This window comes from Talpa europaea (assembly GCF_964194135.1).
Source record: "Talpa europaea genome assembly, chromosome: 10".
In the NCBI taxonomy this organism is placed as follows: domain Eukaryota; kingdom Metazoa; phylum Chordata; class Mammalia; order Eulipotyphla; family Talpidae; genus Talpa; species Talpa europaea.
In genome coordinates, this window is record NC_140077.1 from 23,162,749 (window position 1) to 23,181,987 (window position 19,239).

The 19,239-nt window shown below is 54.8% G+C and overlaps 1 protein-coding gene across 1 annotated transcript in view; it reads left to right on the forward strand.

The window, feature by feature from the left end:
• The window catches only part of SLIT1 (slit guidance ligand 1), a gene marked incomplete at its 3' end in the record, with an annotated part of 143,308 nt that extends 126,218 nt beyond the window's left edge, over positions 1–17,090 (forward strand). The window contains exons 26-37 of the mRNA XM_084245748.1: positions 2,872–3,035; positions 4,795–4,919; positions 5,178–5,275; positions 8,544–8,683; positions 8,853–8,946; positions 10,564–10,701; positions 11,431–11,668; positions 13,195–13,325; positions 13,762–13,916; positions 14,925–15,213; positions 15,815–16,026; positions 16,852–17,090. Coding sequence (XP_084101874.1) covers positions 2,872–3,035; positions 4,795–4,919; positions 5,178–5,275; positions 8,544–8,683; positions 8,853–8,946; positions 10,564–10,701; positions 11,431–11,668; positions 13,195–13,325; positions 13,762–13,916; positions 14,925–15,213; positions 15,815–16,026; positions 16,852–17,090 — 2,023 coding nt within the window. The remainder of the gene's footprint in view (positions 1–2,871; positions 3,036–4,794; positions 4,920–5,177; positions 5,276–8,543; positions 8,684–8,852; positions 8,947–10,563; positions 10,702–11,430; positions 11,669–13,194; positions 13,326–13,761; positions 13,917–14,924; positions 15,214–15,814; positions 16,027–16,851) is intronic.
• Positions 17,091–19,239: the final 2,149 nt, after the last annotated feature.

Here is a 19,239-nt window from a genome sequence, read left to right on the forward strand (position 1 = left end):
ACTGGCCGGAAATCAAACCTGCGCTGCAGTAGCTGCAGACAGCCCCACAGTGCTCAACCCGCTGAATCACCAGGGAGGCCCTATTACCATTTTTATATTAAAAGTCAGAAAGGTATTTACACTCAAGGTGCAATTTACTGTCATTTGGGGGATGGAATATATTTGGGAATCAGGAAGATTAACAACCACCTCAGACTTAATCTTTTTGGTATTTTCTCTACATGAACTTCAGGACCAAAAGAAGCATTCATAATAAACTTTAAACTGCTGCTCATTACCAGCCTACACCCCCGCAGTGTCCTAGAAAACATTTAAAATAAACTATTTTTTCATGTCAATATTAATCTGTTGAGTGTAAGCACTTTAAAGATGCCATAATTTTTGTATTCCTGTTATTTTTTAAAAAACAGTGTTTTTTAAAACATGCTGGAGCTTCAAATAAAATCAGATCTGGGCTTCCTCTACCTGTTCAGGGGGGAGAAGACGGTTTCTCCCCATCCTGCTGGCCAGCATGGATGCCGACAGCAAATCAGGACAGAAAAAATTAAATACACGTTGAGCTTGAACCTACTTTCCTTTCCCAGCTGCAATATTCCCTCGGTGCCCATTTTAGTTTCAATGTGCTTGTCTTTCTCCCCGGTCTTAATTGCAGGCTCTTTATCAAATCATAAAGTGAGCCCCAGAGATGTTAAGAGTGCCACTCAAGTTCGCCCGGCAGCTGAGCAGCTGTGTGGAGGCTGGGGCCCAAGTCTTGCTTAGCTTGCTCTGTAAGAGCACACAATTGGGGCCTCTCTAGTGGTGCAGGCAGTTGAGCGCCGCACTGTGAAGCTGTCTGCAGCCTCTGCAGTGCGAGTTTGATCCCGGCCGGCGAGAATCCCACATGGCGCGGCAGACCTCTCCTGTCTTGCCCGCTGCTCCCCTCAGCAGTGTATTTCTTCAGTCTGCCTATTCTGTTCCCCGCTTTGTCTCTGGTGAATCCTCTCACCCCCTGTGCCTCTGGCCTGTACCCGGGTTCTTGTATAAATAAATAAAATCTTTTAAAAAAATAATTAAAAAAAAGAGCACACAGTCGTCAGCTGTGCTGTTTTGGGGAATTCCTGCTCAGAGTCACCGTTTTTGCATCAGACTCAGCCCATCTCAGGAGGTCTGCTTCTTCCATATGGCCCAGAAGCAGGTGGAAAATGGCAGTGCCCCTTCTGGTTAGTAGAGAAAGGTTCCCTCTCTCATTAACATTACGCAGCCTTGTGTTTTCAAAATAATGTTGATTGAAATGAACTTCAGGTATGAGGCCCTGACTTCTCTATATGCTGGGTCAAAGAACTCTGGCTCCTTTGTCCCCCCAAATCAATATCTTGTTCATTCTAAATCTCTAAATCTAAATCGTTTCGGGAGCTTAAGCGCTTGCCTGCTGACCTGGCAGGACGTCAAGAGGGTGGCTGCTTACGGCAAGGAACAGACAGCCTCACTCCAGCACAAGCAGGCTCCGCTTTCTATCAACATTTACATGCATTTCCTCTGCCACTAGAACCCCGCTTTTACCGGTCTGTTCTAGAGAGATGCTCCCCCCACCCAGAGAGGTGTGTGCAGGAGTGTTCACTGCCTCGGGGCACAACCAGACTGGCAACAAGGAAATTGCTCAGTGAACCGCGAGAGGCCCAGTCTTTAGGGTACTGTGGAGGAGTTTGAAAAATGAGCTGCACCTATAGATGCTGATCCGGGCAGATCTCTAGGATGTGCTGTCCAGTGACAAGAAGCAAGCTGCCCACGGGTGATGTGCAGCATGTGACTGTGATTCCTGAACAAGAACCATGTGTGTAAACATGGGAAAGCCCCACACTTGAGCCTGGGGACCATGTGACCACGTGACCACGTGTCCTGTGGCTGCAGTGACAGGGCGTCGGCCTTTGTTGTAAGGTGGACACAGTGAGTTTACTTGATGGGCACTGGGGGACCATCCCGTCCTGGGGCTGTTACCACAGCGGGACAATGCCATGGCATGGCTGGCTCACACACGTGTGCAGGTATGTCTGTGAGCTAAACCAGGAATTGCCATGTCGGAGGCGACTGCTTTGGTAATTGGAGCGATGTTGCACAAGTGCGCTCCGCAAGAGTCACGCCACGTTGCAGTAACATGTGAACGTGCCTTTACTTTGAGGTGGAAGGCACGTCGTGGAAAGTTGGAGACTCTGGTGCATACAGATGAGGGGCATTTAGTCCATTCACAGCCCTGGGTGAGCTGCAGGCCTTTGCTTTGTCTGCAGTGTTTGGGATGGTTTATAATGAGAATCCATTCATGGGCTCCTCATTTAATTAAAAATGTAAAGAAAAAGAGGGTAGGCTTCAGAGTCACAAGCTCTGGATCTGGCTCCGGGGCTGCCCTTCACTAGTGGTGTGACCCCAGGGAAATTACTTGGTCCAGGGGAGGCCTCATTCCCACATCTTTGAGATGAAGAAAAGAGAACTTAGACTAGGGGGCCAAGAGGATTAGCTGCACTAATATGGGGAAAGCAGCTGGTTCATCACAGCAGTGAAGGTTGATTCCTCTCTCCTCTGTGCACTTGAGGCAATTCATTCAGAAGAGGCCTCAACAGCAGGGGTTCAAATCCCAGCACCCCCCTTGCCCTGTGCAATCTTTGGCATGTATCCCCATCTTTTTTAGCCTTAGTTTCAACATGTAAGATGGGAATGGTCGGGTGTGGTAAGGACTGTGTAAGATAATACATCTGAAATGCTTAGCACAGTTCAGGCTCATGCAGTGGCAGCTTTTTTTTGCCAGCCAGCCCCTGGCATAGTGTCCAGCACAGTAGGTGCCCGGTGGGTGCAGGACCCCATGAAGTTGTAATGCCTATTTCTCTCCACTCTCTGATCCAGGGCCATTGGTGCCAACCCCCTGTATTGTGACTGCCACCTCCGCTGGCTGTCCAGCTGGGTGAAGACAGGCTACAAGGAACCAGGCATTGCCCGCTGTGCCGGGCCCCCGGACATGGAGGGCAAACTGCTTCTCACCACACCTGCCAAGAAGTTTGAATGCCAAGGTGAGCCCAGGAACCCAAGAGCAGGGTGGTGGCTACCAAGTTGCATCCCCACCCCCTGCTGCTGGAGTCCCACAGGACCCTGACCTTCACGGGCCTTCTGATGCTCCTGATGTTCCTGCGGTGCCCGGTGGGGTGAGGGTGGCAGGAACAAGGTACCTGCTGCTTGTTAGCATGGCTGCCTTCTAGTCCTGACATACAATGGACGAAATCTCACGCCGTAAGGGCTTTAATCCCTCCCTGGGGTGATATAAGGGAAATAAAAATAACAGCAGTGTTTCTGGAAGCTCCAAGACTCTCAGCAGCACGAGAAAGCACTCAGTCCTTCTTTCAGTAGAAATTGTGCTCAGCAATTAGCTTAAACCCTTGAGTTCACTGACATTTGCAGGAATACAGGGCTTGAGTGTGATTGGAGGCTCCCTGCCCTGGTCATCTGTAAATACTTACTCAGGGATTGATTGATTGACCCAAGGTCCAAGCCCAGGAGTCCTACTGAGCAGAGGGAGGTGGTGGAGTCGCTGCCCCAGGCCCAGCTTTGTGTGCAGGAGCACAGCTGGGGGGGCACAGCGGAGGCCAAGGGGTACAGCCTCTGCCCTCCCTAAGCTGACAGACCACTGTCGGAAGTGAGGCTGACGACTGCGAGTTAATGAGGAGCCCTGGGCCACCAGCATGCAGGATGCTGTTACAGAGGAACAGTTCAAAGGGGCCCCATCTGTGGCCTGGCTGTTGGCAGTTGGGAACAGGCTAATTTATGTGGAAACATTTGCTAGGTATTTATTTAGTGGGGTGGGGAGGGTACTAGTTAGTGGGTTTTGTTTTTTGTTTTTGCCTTTTTATTGGAATATAAATGCATTCCAGAGTGTGCACCCACCCTAAGTATCTTGCTGAATTTTCACTAATTGAACACAACAGGTAACCAGACCAAGAGACAGAATCCCACCTGTACCCACGAAGTTCCCAAATGCTTCCTTCCAGTCACTACTGAAAAATGTTCCTATTTTTCTTTGTGTTCATGCCTCTTGGGCAGAACATGTGATATTTCTCACTCTAGGAGTCTGAGCAGAGACCTGAGTGAACCGGCTGGTCTGGCTGTTTATTCATGTGAGGTCCTAGAGCCCCTCACAGCTGGTACCCCAGGTGGCAGGGCTGCCTGCTCCCCGTCCACCTCCAAGTTCAGGGCAGGGCCACCAGTGAGTCCTGGAGGGACTGGAGAAGGCCCTGACTGTAGCCAGGAGGCCCGGGAGAGGGCCCCTCTGCTCACCCTCCGAGAGGAAGGACTTCAAGGCCAGCTGACCCTTTCCTTGAGCACTGCCCCCTTGCAGAGCGGGGTCTGGCCACTCGAAGTTCCCTGAGCGGTGTCTCTCTCTGCTGAGGTGGCCACCCTCACCACCATGGTCAGTGGGCAACAGAGCTGGGGTAACTGCCTTGGAAGGTTGTGAGGGGACCCTTCAGTCTCAACTGATGGCCGCCGCTGCCTGTTAAGCACTTTTTCCGCATTAGCTCATTTGGTTCACGTGACCCATGAGGCAGGGGCTATTATTGAGCCCATGTTACACAGAAGGGCCTGGAGGCCAGAGAGGAGGCCTGTGAAAAAGGGACCATGGAAGGAGGCTGTAGGCATGACCCAAATGAAATATAGGAAGGTGCAAATATCTGGTGCCTGCAGGTGGGGGTTCTGTACCCAGCCTTTTCCTACCAACCTACACTAATGCTAACAACCTACACTAATGCTAACCTACACTAATGCTAACCCTTGCTGCAGGTCCCCCCACCTTGGCTGTCCAGGTCAAGTGTGATCCCTGCTTGTCCAGCCCATGCCAGAACCAGGGCACCTGCCAGAAAGACCCCCTTGAGGCATACAGGTGTGCCTGCCCCAGCGGCTACAAGGTGAGTGCGGGCTGAGGTGGGGCAGCGGGGCAGAGGGCTGCTGGTGCGCTCAGGGAGGCAGGTTGGCTGGGTCTGTCCGGTTTGCCCTTGTGCCCCAGTGCCCGGAGCAGTGCCTGAGTGAAAGTTTGAGCCTGTGACAGAATGAACGTACACATGGATGAATGTGGAACTCCAGGACTGGGGCGCCTGGCCCGGGAGGCTGGCTGTCTTTGTCGAGCCTGGGTTTCCCCGAGGCCCCATTGCTGACTTTGTCCCCAGGGCCGAGACTGTGAGGTGTCCCTGGACAGCTGTTCCAGCAGCCCCTGTGGAAACGGCGGGACCTGCCGCGCGCTGGAGGGCGAGGATGCGGGCTTCACGTGAGTAGCTGGAGGGCCGAGCCCGGGAGGTGGGTGTTGACTGGGTCCCAGCCTCGGTGTTAGCCTTGGTGTCAACATGTAAGATGGGAGTTCGCATGTTACTGGCCCACCTCCAGTCCCACAGCCCAGCCCCTGCTCTGCTCTGGGGGAGATGCCAGGAGGCTCTCCTTGCCCACCTGCCCGCGCCTGTTGCCAGGGCAGGAAAGTAGGGGGAGACGAGGGAGGGATGAGCTGCTGTCCTAGCCCGCTCTCGCTCTCGGCTGCTCCCTGCCCTGCAGGCCCCAGGAGGGTCTTCTGCGGGGCACTGGGAATCCATGGCCAAGGGCAAATTTAGGAGCAGTTTGGGAATGCTTTAAACCCGTATCACCTCCATTCATGCCCCAAACCTCCAGCTGAGGCCAATACTGCCCTTCCTCAGCTCCTTCCCACTAAGTTCGACCCCCACGACAGAACCCAGGCTGCCACAGTGACGGGGCGGGGGCTGCCCACAGTGGGAGTCAGTCCCGATGACACCTCCGGGGCTCCCCACCGTCTCACAAGCCACACTGGTCACCCTGCGGCCTGCTTCCCATTGCTCAGTGAGGCGGGGAGTGCATGGCAGTAACAGGTCCTCCCGGCAGGCACAGACATGGCCATCCAGGAACCCCCACCCCACTTCCCCCAGGCCCCTCAAGGGTGGGCCCCTCGCCCTCCCGGACCTCTCCCACACCTGGAGATTTTCTGAGGAAAACATAGTATTTAGTTGCTAACAGCAAATTGCCAGACAAACTGACTCTTCAGAAAATGGCGTTGAATCTCCTGGCAGTAATGGCCGAACCAGCGTCTGGACAGCTCTGGACACCTCTGGACGCCCAAATTGCCGGATGAGACATAGGGAGCGCTGAGGACCTCTCTTTCCCTGGTCGCCTTGGAAAAGGTGTCCTCACCAAGGCTCTGTCCCCCTCTGGGCGTTGGCAGCAGCCCCCTCCTCATGTCCCCCTCCTCCAAGTCCCCTCCTCCAAGCCCCTCCTCATTTCCCCGACTCCTGGGTTGGGGTGAGGGGAGTGCCTGTGGAGAGTGGGGAGCTGAGCAGTACCCCGAGAAACTTCCTTTGCTGGGCAGAAAGCGGAAACAGTTGGCGGGGTGGAGCGCAGCTGTGATTCACCCCTGTGCCCCCAGTGGGCAGCCCCCTCACACCTAGCAGCCCTACAGACTGGGGAGCTTTTGGGTCCAGCCTTTAAGTAGAAAGGGGTACTTGCCTGAGTTACCCCCAACCCTGAGACTCCATTATGCCACCACTCTCACTACCTTTACCCCAGCCCCCTCCAGAGGAAGCTTTCTGAAATGCAAAGTTAAAAACCTTGGGGGTGGGAGGGGAGAATTAAACTCCCGGGTCATGCCCCAAAACAATGAATTTCAAGCCTTTTTATTTCAAGCCTTTTTGCACACATGCCCTTTTCACACATTCCTATGTGATAGGTGAAGATTTTCCTTGTAAGTTCAATTTTTCATTAGCAAGGAGGTAATTTCCAGGATGCTGTAAATATTGTTAACATTAAAAAATACAACTGACACTCTTTATTTATTTTTTTTTTTTATAGAGGCATGCTTTATTTATTTGTTTGCTGGTTTGTTTGTTTGTTTTTGTTTATACTTGCACTGGGTACAGTCAGAAGTGCGGGAGGGTGAGAGAATTCACCAGAGCCAGAGCTGGGAGCAGAGCAGGCAGAAGGACCGAAGTACAATGCTGAGGGGAGCAGCGGGCGGCAGGAGAGGTCTGCACGCCATGTGGGACCCTCCTCCAGTGGCCGGGGAGCAGCCGGGGATCGAACCGGCGCCGCAGAGGCCGTGGGCAGCTTCGCAACCCAGCGCTCAACCGCTGAGCCACCGGGGAGGCCCACAACTGACACTCTTTAAATCACCCTTTTATCATTCTGATTCCATCATTCAATGGAATTCAATGGAATCTGAATAGCATAGCAATTTTATACAATTTAAAAATCACTCAAAAAAAAAGAAAGACATAAACAGCTTAAACATGTTCCTCTGTAACAGTTTAAACATTTTACCTCATTCTTTTTTCTTCTAGAATTGGTATTTCCATCTTAATTCCCTGTTCCTGCATTTCTTATCTAATTTAATGTTTCTATGCTTGAGTCTTTTCTTGAGTATCCCACTGTACTTCTCTGCCACCAACATGAATTTTTAAAATTACATTTAAAGTTCTTTTCTTTTCTTTTCTTTTTTTTTTTTTACCATATACTTCTGATGGAAAGTTTCTTTTGTGTTGAGTTATCATTACAATTACTGTAACATACAGGGATGCAACACTGTAAGTGTATTGTACAATTAGATTGAGAATTACTACACAAAAAAGTAAACTTTTATTAGATGGTCTCTCTGCATGAAATAGATGGAGTTTTGGGGGTGTTCTTTTCTTCCCTCCATTGGTTCTCGTGCCCATGCGTGAATCTTACAGCATGAGAGAGGACCTAGCAGCCAATCTATTCCTTATATAGATGTAAGGTATAAATGCCCAGAAAGTTTGTTCACATATAAAAAAAAAAAAAAACCCATGGGATTAGCAGGAGTTGTTTATAGCCATGTCACTCAATTCTTTGAAACCCTTCCGAGTTTATATGCCCAAAACCCCACAGTCATCTGTCATCAAAAAATATTTTTAATCCTCTATCAGCGGACAATTCCATGAGGACTTCCTTCCATTATTTTTAACATAGGGAACTGGAAACCTCTTGACTTGCAAAAGCATTTGTTTGTTCCCTTGGAAATATCAATATTCCTAAGTGTCCCTTTACTTGACACCTGAGAATTTGGGGCCACAGGCATGTCTCACTTGGACCCTGACTGGAAAAGTTGTATGTCCCATTCTGAACCTCTGGGGATGGTTTAAGGAAGAATACATGCGGATAGCTCTGCCCCATCACCTTCCTGCTCTCCTCTTTTGGGGTTCTTGGCTAACTCATCACCTCCTCCAGGATGTCTGCCTTGACCACTCCCTCTCAGGATTAGCTGGCCCCTTCCCCTTCCTATTGCTGCACTATCCTGACTTATCACATCTTATCAGCTTCCCCACTGGACTATGAGTCTCATGTAGAACAAGCTTGTTTACATGTAACCCCCCCACACCCTCCTACACCCACATGTAGCAAGGGCCTGGCCCAAAGTAGGGCCACGTTTTTTGATGGTTTTGACCAGTGGCCACAGGCTTTCACCAGCACCTCAGGAAGGCTGCTGCCCAGCGTGCCTCTCTCTCCTCTGCTTCCCACAGTTGTTCCTGTCCTACCGGCTTTGAAGGACCCACCTGTTGGGTGAATACGGATGACTGTGTGGGGCATGCATGTGCCAACGGGGGCACCTGTGTGGACGGTGTGGGCAACTACTCCTGCCAGTGCCCCCGGCAGTACACGGGTAAGTGTGTCAGGGTTTGCGTGTCTGTGGGGAGGCCAGGAAGAGACACCCCCAGCCCCATTTCTGAGGGCAAAAGGGCTGCCCCAGTGTCTTCAGGTTCAGCTGTGCTGGCCACCTGGCACAGCATGGGGGCAGCTTCTCTCCTGCCCCTACCTTGTTCTTTCCCCAGGAAGGGCCTGTGAGCAGCTGGTGGACTTCTGCTCTCCGGATTTGAACCCATGCCAGCATGAGGCCCAGTGTGTGGGCACTCCAGACGGGCCCAGGTCAGTGTCCCATGATTCCAGGGTCAGGGAAGGGCATGGGCCAGCTGGTCACCTCTGCACACCCTCCCCATTCTACTTCCTCACCTGTCAAGTGGGTTTGGTCTCAGCTGAGCAGAGTTCCCGTGAGTCAGCATGGGCTCGGGTGGCTGTGGGCAAGCTTTGCAGCAGGTAGACCTGGATTTACAGCCTGGCCTTGAATGGGTGGCTCTGAGCCTCGGTTTTCTCATCTACACACTGGGTGCCCCCGTAGCTTCCTCCCGGATGGCTGCAAGGATCATATATGAGCAAAAGCATGGACGAAGCTGAGCTCCATGCCTAGCACCTGACATCTAAGCCCTCCATATGCAGCCACAGTCAGGCGGAATGAAGCAGGGCTGCACCTGGCCCCTCACTGGGCTGGGCGGCCCCCCATTGCATGGCAGCCCCACATGACATGCAGGCATGTTCTCCCAGCAACTGTCTTGGGGGAAGAGGCACTAATTCCCATGGTGCCTAGCGTCTGTCTGAACCTGCAAGTGTTCACTTGCACTCACTGAGTGAGCGAGGGAGTGGCTGTAAGTGGATGAGTGGATGGTCGTGGCTCTGGTTTTCAGATTGTAGCTCAAGACCTGATGGATTGTGATCAGCTGGATTAACAATAAAAAGGAACTTGGAAAATATCAGAGAGCATCGTGCCATTTTATAGAGTAAGGATAAGTATGGCGCGTGAAACTGGCTTCAGTGGTATATGTCTCTGAGTGTGTGCTCACAGGCATGTGTATTGGGTAGAAAGTGTTTCCTAGAGCTTGAAAAACACTGGGAATGAGTGAAAAGTCTGGGCAAGAGCAGGATCTACCTGTCAGGTTGTGTGGATGAGCTGTGGGGTTTGTAGTTTGCAGTTTGGAAGGGTTTCTCAGAAGGGATAACTGAATGATGGTTGGGGTGTTCACCAGAGGCTTCCTGGAGGAGGTGAGGTATTGGCCTGGCTGGACCTGGCAGGGAGAGAGAGGAGGGTATTCAAGTCACAGGTGTGAAGGCACGGGAATACTGGGTAGGGTGAGGAGTGCTGCCGGTGGAGACAGTTCTAACCACAGGGTGGGCTTGATGTGGGGGGAACTGGACAGGCACATCTTGGAAGGTCATGACTGAAAATGGGAGAAGGAGGAGGGCTCTTTATTTTATAGGCACATGGCTGGTGGAAGTAGATCTTAGATAGCAGCGAGGCCTGGTGGGAGTCAGAGGTTGGGGGGTGGTGGCATTAGCCCTGCTGATTGTGGGGTGGAGTGGAGAGGGCCTGTGACTCCTGGCAGTGCTGGGAGGCAGCAGGAAGAGGGAAGTCTGGCTTCGGCTGTGCTGTTGGTGAGGGTGGATCCTCTGTAGCAAGATTCCCCTCTCCTCACGCTGCTAGGTATCTGCCCTCCCGGCCCAGGGCCCCCGCCTCAAGCCCACGCAAGCTCTCTTTTTGCACTAGGAAAGGATCACTGTGTGGGTTGAGGCATCTCTGTACACAGCGCTTTGTTTGGGGGACCCCACAGACCCACAGCGCCTTGATGCTGTCTGTCACACACAGCCCCCAGAGCCCCAGGCTCTCCTGGCTGAGCTCTGGGCTGACTGCCTACCCCACCCCTGCCCCCCAAGGTGTGAGTGTGCACCCGGCTATTCAGGTGACAACTGCAGTGAGAACCAGGACAACTGCCAGGACCACCGCTGCCAGAACGGGGCCCAGTGCATGGACCAAGTAAACAACTACTCCTGCCTCTGTGCCGAGGGCTACACGTGAGTCTCCTAGATGCACCATGGTGATGCCTCCTCGCCCCTGGGCTGGCCAGAGCCGCAGGCTGGCCTGCAGGAGGGAGAAGCATCATCACCTGGGAGTTGGATGCTGGGGTTTTAAGGGTGGCCGCGCCAGACACCAGCTGCGTGGCCTTGGGAGAAATTCCCTAACCACTCAGAGCACCAGTCCTGCTTGGTGGAGGGAGTGGGGAATGGGTACAGATGAGCCGTGCACTGTCACTCACCCACCCAGCAAGCCTCTGCAGACACATCTAAAGCCAGGTTTTTGTTGTTGCTTATGCTTTGGTGTCACATCTAAGAAACCACCGCCAATCCAAGTTAGAGAGTACTTGGTGAAGAGCACAGTGAAGATTATATTTAGGTTGTCTTCTTAGAGTTTTATAACTGTAGCCCTTAAGCTTCTCAAACACTGGTGTGCACACCAATCACTGGGGATCTTGTTAGGAAGCAGACTTGGGGGGCTTTCTGTTTCTGCCAGGGGCCCAGGTGATACTGATGCTGTTGTCCCAGGACGACCCTGGGTCTCAGCTTGTTTCCTAGTGCCCTTCTGGCTCTTAGCTCTCCTGGAAAAGAGTTTTTTGGAGCATCTCCATCTCTGCAGGGGACCAGTTTCCCATGATGTTTGGTGGATTTGTCTCCTGGACTGTGGGAGCAGAAGATGCCCTTGTGCCTCCGCCCTGCCCTCTCTGACCTGTGTCCTTTTCCTCTCAGTGGGCAGTTCTGTGAGACCTCTTCCCGCCCGCCTGCCCCCAGGAGCCCCTGTGAGGGGACTGAGTGCCAGAACGGGGCCCACTGTGTGGACCAGGGCAGCCGGCCCGTGTGCCAGTGCCTCCCGGGCTTCGGTGGCCCCGAGTGTGAGAAGTTGCTCAGTGTCAACTTTGTGGATCGGGACACTTACCTGCAGTTCACCGACCTGCAGAACTGGCCTCGGGCCAACATCACATTACAGGTGCATGCCCAGGGGCCCTGGTCCAGAGGGGAGTCAGGCAGTGGGGATCCTGGCTTCCCGTTAGAGCATCAAGACCCACCCCTGCACAGGACAGCTGGGAGGACCCACTCTGGAGTGGGTGTCAGGATCTCAGCTTGAACTAGCTGAAGTGCAGTTGGAGAGGTTATTGGGTCACAAAACCTCTCTCAGAGAAGGGCGGGGGTGGGTGACCTGCCGGAACTAGACTTGCCAGGCTGCTCTCCACCATCTCGAGTCTCACCTGCTCCCAACTTCAGTCCCCAGGCTGCGGACAGGCTTCCTCCAGGGGCCTGGATCATCGTCAGAGTTAGTTCTGCACTTATGTTGTCAACCAAAAGTCCCCAAGTTCCTTTATTTTTGCCATTTCATGACCCATACTTCACCTCAGAGCATCATCATGGTGAGGGAAAAAGATGCAAGTCGAGTTCACTGATGGATAGTATAGGCATTTTGCTAAATATTTTCTGGGGAGAGCAGAGTAGATTACAGTGCTCACCACAATAAAACACTTTTTTAAATGTGCAACTCTAAAATTTACAATTCTTAGTGATCGCTCACCCCCAAATTCTATTCCCTACCCCAGATACCACACCTTCCTTCTCTTGCTTGTCCTCCTTTTTCCTCAGAGCCCTTCAGCTTCTCAAACACACTTACTCTGCTCTTCCCTCAGGCATGTCTGCCACGTCCTATCCACTCACACCCGCCACACGGCCAGACCACAGCCAGTCTAGCCCCTCAACAAAATAAAACTCACCCAAACCCTAAGCAGCCTTGCTTGACCTGCCAGCTCTAGTTCAGAGACCAGAGCTCTGGTCGGCCTGATGCAGCCCCAAGCCCATCCCTGGACCAACCGCTGGCCTAGGAGGCGAGGTGTAAGGGTCCGCCCAGCTTGTCCATGTGTCAGCTTGAGAGACTAGGGCAGCTGGGAAGTTAGGTCAGAGGGTGTCAGTATCTTTATCAGAGGAAAGGAAGAGAGGAAAGGAAGGCAAGAAAAACAAAGCATCCTGACTCTTACCGCCTCATAGGAGGGTCTCCCCACCCCGAGGCAAACCCGCTTTTGTTTCCAAGGCGCCAGTATCTTCTGAGTGGCTCCTTCGGGGTTTGGGTAGTCTTACCTGTTCAAGGGCCTTCCTAAGATTATCCTCTCTGGGAGTGCCAGCTGGATCCCTGAGGCCCACAGAATGGGCGATCCCACGTCCTTCATTTCCTCTCTGGGCAGAGGGTCCAGGTCTTCACCTGTCCTTGGCACACAGCTTCCAGACCTGTGGGTCCAGCTACCCGCCCCTGCCTGGCCCTGGCCAGACTGACGGAGGATGGGATTTGAATGGGGTTTGCTGGCACTGCAGTGCCCCCTGGAGGATGGGTCACTTGGGTGGGCTGAGCAGGCAGGAGAAGATGTGCTGCTCGCAGCATCTCCCCTCCCCATAGTGGGTCCCCCATCTGCCTACCTGCCAGCCTGAGCTGCTGCTGCATGGGGGGTTTGGGAGAGAAAGTGCCGTTCCTGTCAGGTCTCCACGGCAGAGGACAATGGGATCCTGCTGTACAACGGGGACAACGACCACATGGCAGTGGAGCTGTACCAGGGCCACGTGCGTGTCAGCTACGATCCGGGCAGCTACCCCAGCTCTGCTATCTACAGGTAGGGCTTCCTCCCACCTACCACCTGCCCTCAGGGGCTGGGGGATTACCAAGGAGTGGTCTTCTGGGTCAAGAGTAGGTGGTTTCAGGGACTACCAGGAACCGGGTGCCCCTGTAGAAAGGGCAATGGAACCATCTCGATCAACCCCGGATTGGGTCTGAGTCGTGGTCCCAGCCTTCCCTGTCCCACCACCTCCCAAGGAGCTCCATCGTGGGGAGGGGAGATTGGTAAGTTGGAAAGCACTGCCCTACATGACTCCGCTTTCCCAGGGAGTCCCCAGCAGGAGGGCAGGAGGGGACAGGCCACTGAGTCTCCATGGTTCTCTCCCTCAGAGATGGGTCCCTTGGGAAGCAGCTGCTGAACCAGGGAAGTGCCCAGGCAGGGGTGGTCTAAACTGAAACTCATTCCCTGGGTGGGGCACCCCATCTTCCTCCAGTGCCGAGACGATCAATGATGGGCAGTTCCACACTGTTGAGCTGGTCACCTTTGACCAGATGGTGAATCTCTCCATCGATGGCGGCAGCCCCATGACCATGGACAACTTTGGCAAACACTCCACGCTCAACAGCGAGGCCCCCCTCTATGTGGGAGGTGAGGAGCTGGCCCGGGTGAGGCTGCAGCTGGCCCTCCCCCGGGCTCCCCAGCTGTCAGTGGGACCTCTGTGGCCTGAGGCTTGCCAGGGGAGCTGGTGCCCAAGGTACAGGACTGTGGGGAACATTCCAAGATGGCGGGGGAGGTTCAAGGGAGGGGCCAGCTGCTGGTGTGTTGTCCTCCCTTACTGGGAGTCCAGGCTGCTGTCTGCCCCACCTGGATGGACCAAGAGGAGTGGTGTCAGGATCTGGTCCAGTCTGTGGTGTGTCCTGGGGGGTGGGAAGGGTTGCTTTTCCAGCTGTCCTCTGCACTGTGGGAACCCTTCCTCTTGGCTTTGGGCCAGAAAGGACCCATCAATTGTTCAGGGTCCATTTCCAAGCTTGGGCCCCTCAGAGGCCTGAAGCCACTGCAAGAGGCACAGGCTGGGAGTCCCCGGATCAGCTGGGGATGTCCCAGCTGGCCTGAGAGGCTAAATGACACTGTCGCTGCCACCCGTGGACATTTCCAGATCTGGAGGAGGCAGGTTTCTGCATGCAGCAGGGCTGTCTGAGCATTTGGGGGGTTTGAGGGATGGAGCCCTGGGATCTAATTCCAGCTTAGCTGTTTACTAGTTGTGTGACTTTGGCAAGTCACTGAGCACTGAGCTCCTACCTGGGAAGGTGCCATGATGACCACAGAAGTGGGGAAACAAGGGGCCATACACATGAGTACTAGGCTCAGATTTGGGATCTCTGGGAGCTACAAGCTAGTGTCCCAAAGGGAAAGAAGGAGCCCTGAGTAAGGGCAGCCAGTCTTTGGTGTCCAGAGCCCCATTTGTCAGCTGCTAGACCTGGCACCCCAAAGCTCTGATCACAGAGGAAGCAACTTCTCCATTTCTTCTGGGAAAGGGATCTGGGCTCTCCAAGATCATAGAGGACCCTGGCCCTGGGCTTGAGGCTGAGGACAAAAGGGAGCACTTGGCGATGCCCAGCAGACCTCAACCCAGCATCTGCCCTTCCCCCCACCCAGGGATGCCAGTGGATGTGAACTCAGCTGCCTTCCGCCTGTGGCAGATCCTCAATGGCACCAGCTTCCACGGTTGCATCCGAAACTTGTACATCAACAACGAGCTGCAGGACTTCACCAAGACACGGATGAAGCCAGGCGTGGTGCCCGGCTGTGAGCCCTGCCGCAAGCTCTACTGCCTGCATGGCATCTGCCAGCCCAATGCCACCCCAGGGCCCGTGTGCCACTGTGAGGCTGGCTGGGGGGGTCTGCACTGTGACCAGCCAGCAGACGGCCCCTGCCATGGCCACAAGTGAGCCCCCAACTGCCCCCTGTAGCCCCCCCTTCCTTCCCTACCAGTTCCATTTCCCCATGGTGAGGGCCACTGTTTTTAAAACCCCAAATTGGAACATGGGGCCTAACATAGGTTTCTTTTTCTTCTTGACTTTCAGTTTTTATTTATTTATCTATCTAGTTATTTAAAGATTTATTTATTTATACAAGCACTGGGTACAGTCAGAAGCGCGGGAGGGTGAGAGAATTCACCAGAGCCAGAGCAGGGAACAGAACAGGCAGACTGACGAAATACACTGCTGAGGGGAGCAGCGGGCGGCAGGAGAGGTCTGCGCGCCATGTGGGACCCTCACCCGATGGCCGGGGATCGAACCGGTGCTGCAGAGGCTGCGGGCAGCTTCGCAGCCCAGCGCTCAACCGCTGCGCCACCAGAGGAGGCCCGACTTTCAGTTTTTAGTAACAGGAAACGGTCCATAGGGACTAACACAGAATCAATTTGCTCTATTTAAATCTTGGGAATAAAATAACCTCTTGTGGAAGCACAGCTGAGGGGGAGCCTCGGGGCGGGTGGTGGGTGGGTTCTGGCCTGTCTTTACAGTCCCTTTCTCTGTCCCCTCCAGGTGTGTCCACGGGAAGTGCGTGCCCCTCGATGCTTTGTCCTACAGCTGCCAGTGCCAGGATGGGTACTCGGGGGCCCTGTGCAACCAGGAGGGGGCGCCCGCAGACCCCTGTGGGGGCCTGCAATGCCTGCATGGCCACTGCCAGGCCTCGGCCACCATGGGGACACATTGTGTGTGTGACCCTGGCTTTTCGGGCAAGCTGTGTGAGCAAGGTCAGGGGCCCCTCTCCTGACATGCCCTCTCCAGGGTCCTTCCCCACAACTTGCTTTAGCAACTTCACTTTTTTTCCTCCCAACCTCAGACCCGAGCCCCTCCCTCTTCCTGCACCTCGGCGGCAATGGACGCCAGTGCCCCCCTTCCTTGGGCTCCGAGCCTCCCTCCCAGACAGATGCCCAGTCTCTCCGGGCTCAGCTTGTCTTGCAGCCCCCTTTTCCGGGGCAAGTGCCCCTCTGGCTGGGGTCTCTCCTTACAGAAGAGACCACTAGGGTAAGAGCTCCTGTTCAAACCGCTGCATCTTGGCCTCGTCACCTTGGAACCTGGAGCACTAGGAAGTCTGAGACTTGAGGACTCCTTCCCAGGCCTTCCCTGGCGCCTGTGACAAGATGCTTCCGCTGGGATCGGGATTGCTGAGGCCAGGCAGGGGAAGTGGAGGCATCCAGAACTCAGACACCTTCAGGGCCCCTCCTTAGGCCACACCCTCTTGCCACCAACTCCCTCTACACCTGTTATTTCCTCCCAGGCTCCCAGCTGCCTCTTGGCCACCTCAAGTAACAGGGAGCCCACCTCACCCCGGCAGCCCCATCTGCCCCCAAGGGGCCTGGCGGCTCAAAGGTCTTTCCCACCACCTTGTGGAGGAGGCTGTGCATGTGCATGCGGGCCGGGAGGATGCGAGACCTGGTGGGGCCTGCCAACAAGGGGCTCAGGCCCTCAGATGCAGCCCCCCCTCTCCTCCTCCACCTCCTGTTCCTCCTGCCTCTCGGGGCAGTGTGCGCCCAGCGTGTGCCCTGAGGGTCTTTCTTGGTGTCTGTCCCATCCAGAGTCCGAGTGCCGGGGGGACCCTGTCCGGGACTTTCACCAGGTCCAGAGGGGCTATGCCATCTGCCAGACCACGCGCTCGCTGTCGTGGGTGGAGTGCCGGGGCTCCTGCCCGGGCCAGGGCTGCTGCCAGGGCCTGCGGCTGAAGCGGAGGAAGTTCACCTTTGAGTGCAGCGATGGGACCTCTTTTGCCGAGGAGGTGGAGAAGCCCACCAAGTGCGGCTGTGCCCTCTGCGCCTAGCGCCCGGCACGGATGGGGAGGGGCGAGGGCGGGCACGGGGCACGGCCACAGTGGAGACCGAGCTGCCAGCAGCTGGGCTGGGGGTGCGGGCCATCACCAGGACGGCTCCTGGGTGGCTGTACCTGCTCGTGTGGGTGGGGCCAACCTCCCAGGGGCCGGAGCGGCCTTTCTGAAGCCGACTGCACCGCAGCTGGGGCAGCTGGGGCAGAGCCGGTGGGCGAGGCCCTCTCCGGAAGTGCCTTGCACAAATAGGCGCTTAATAAATATTTGTTGAATGAATGTGTGCGTGAGGTCAGGCCGAGAAGTGCAGAATGGTGATACCCCTCCTTGCCTGCTACCTGGCTCTGAAGAAGGGGACTAGTCCCTTTCTACACCAGCCTTTCTCTCTTGCCTGTGGCCCAGGAGGGCCCCTGAAGCCCTTGACCCCCTGCAGATAACCTCGAATTAGTCTCAGCCTCCGCCTGGGGCAACCAACCTAGCTCCCAGGCTGTTCTGTTGCTGCAGCGTAGGTGAGCACCAGCCGCTCTGCGGTCCGGGAGGGTGCCCCTGCAGGCCAGGAAGGGGCTGCTCTTGCCCCCGGGCTGACAGGAGCGCTGTGAGAGCCACTGCTCATGAGGCTGGGGTCCAGGCGGGTCTTAGAGTCAGGCCTCTGACGTGAAGTTTTGGGATGACCATCGTTAACTTCAAGGAGGGGCTCACGTGAGGGCACAGCCACTGGGGCTGCTTGGGATGGTGACCCCACCAAAGAGGGTTGGAGGGGTGGTTCTTGGTTCCAGCAGAATAAATACCAGCGCTTTAGACACCAGCCACTGATGGGGAGCCCCTGTAGATGTGCAGAGGGCGTGGGCCAGGCTGCTTGACCAGGGAGGGGTCTCCTCCCATGGAGACAGGTTCAGATTCCCTGGCACTGCCAGCAGGGAGCAGTGATCCAGGCATCGGAAAAGCCCTGCTGGCTCTGTTGCTCTGGGCAAACTTCTTCCCAGTTTCCTCGGTTATCCGATGGGGATGTGGGTGACTGATGAGCAATGTGGCTCCAGGAGGGATTCCCAAAGAGTTAGAAGATCCACATTCATTAATCCCATCAACAAGCATTTATGTGCCTACCTTGGGCTGGGTACAATGGGTGTCTGCCCCATGGACAGATGCGAACTAGACACTGAGCATCAAAGGAGCCATCAAGATGCCAGGAAGAGAGTGAGCCAAGCCAGGGGTCCGAGCACAGACTCCAGCCCAGGCTAGCGTGGCTCCCTAGAAGACTGCAAGAGTGTTTGAAATGTCGCTGATACACGTCCCTGCAACTGCAGATTCTTCTCTTCCATGCAGAATGGAAACAGAAAGTTACCTTTGAGCACAGAGAACTGGTTGTAGGGAAGATAGTATACTCTCTCCTTGATGGCTCTCCAGGAGGATGTGCTTCTGGGGTGTCCTGGTGGGCAGTGGGGGTGGGGTGGGATGAATATGTCCCTTTCCTGATTCCTTCCATCTGCAAACAGAAGGCATGGTTGGGGGTATGTTGGGGGTGCAGTAGGAGTGGCCCCGTGCCTGTGTCCTCCATCAACATGAGCAGTGGGAGGGTAGTACCAGTAGATACTACTGGTACTAGTAGATGGCCTGAGGCCCTGCACTGTGGTGCTCGGCATGTTCCATTACCCAGGACTCAGGCCTGCAGTTTTGAATTCTGGGGCCCCTGTAATGGGAAGAGGGCCCTGCCCAGCCCAACTGGGGAGGTTTCCTCATGGCAGAATCTGCCTCTCACTAGAGACAAGGATTTATTTCAGAGTAGCTCTGAGTAAGGCCACAGTGCTCCTCCCCATGAGGACAGCAGCCTGGCTTGGTCTAGGGCTATATAGCTCTTAACAGAGTTCCTAGGCCACTGTGGGACCCTGGAGGGCAGCTAGCACAAGGCTGGATAGGGCAGAAAAGCTCCAGTGCAGTCAGCTTGCCCCTTCCATGGAAGAGGGGTGGCTGGAATCCACCAACCCTGAGATTGGTACCTTAGCCTGGTCACCACCATCATTCCCTACCACCCTGCACAAGCAGCTCTCCAGGCTGGGGGCACTGACTGGCAGGGGCTTCTTCACTCTGTATAAAGTGACTGACAGACAAGTGATGGCTGTCAGGAGTCCTCCACCCCAGTGCCAGGGGGTTG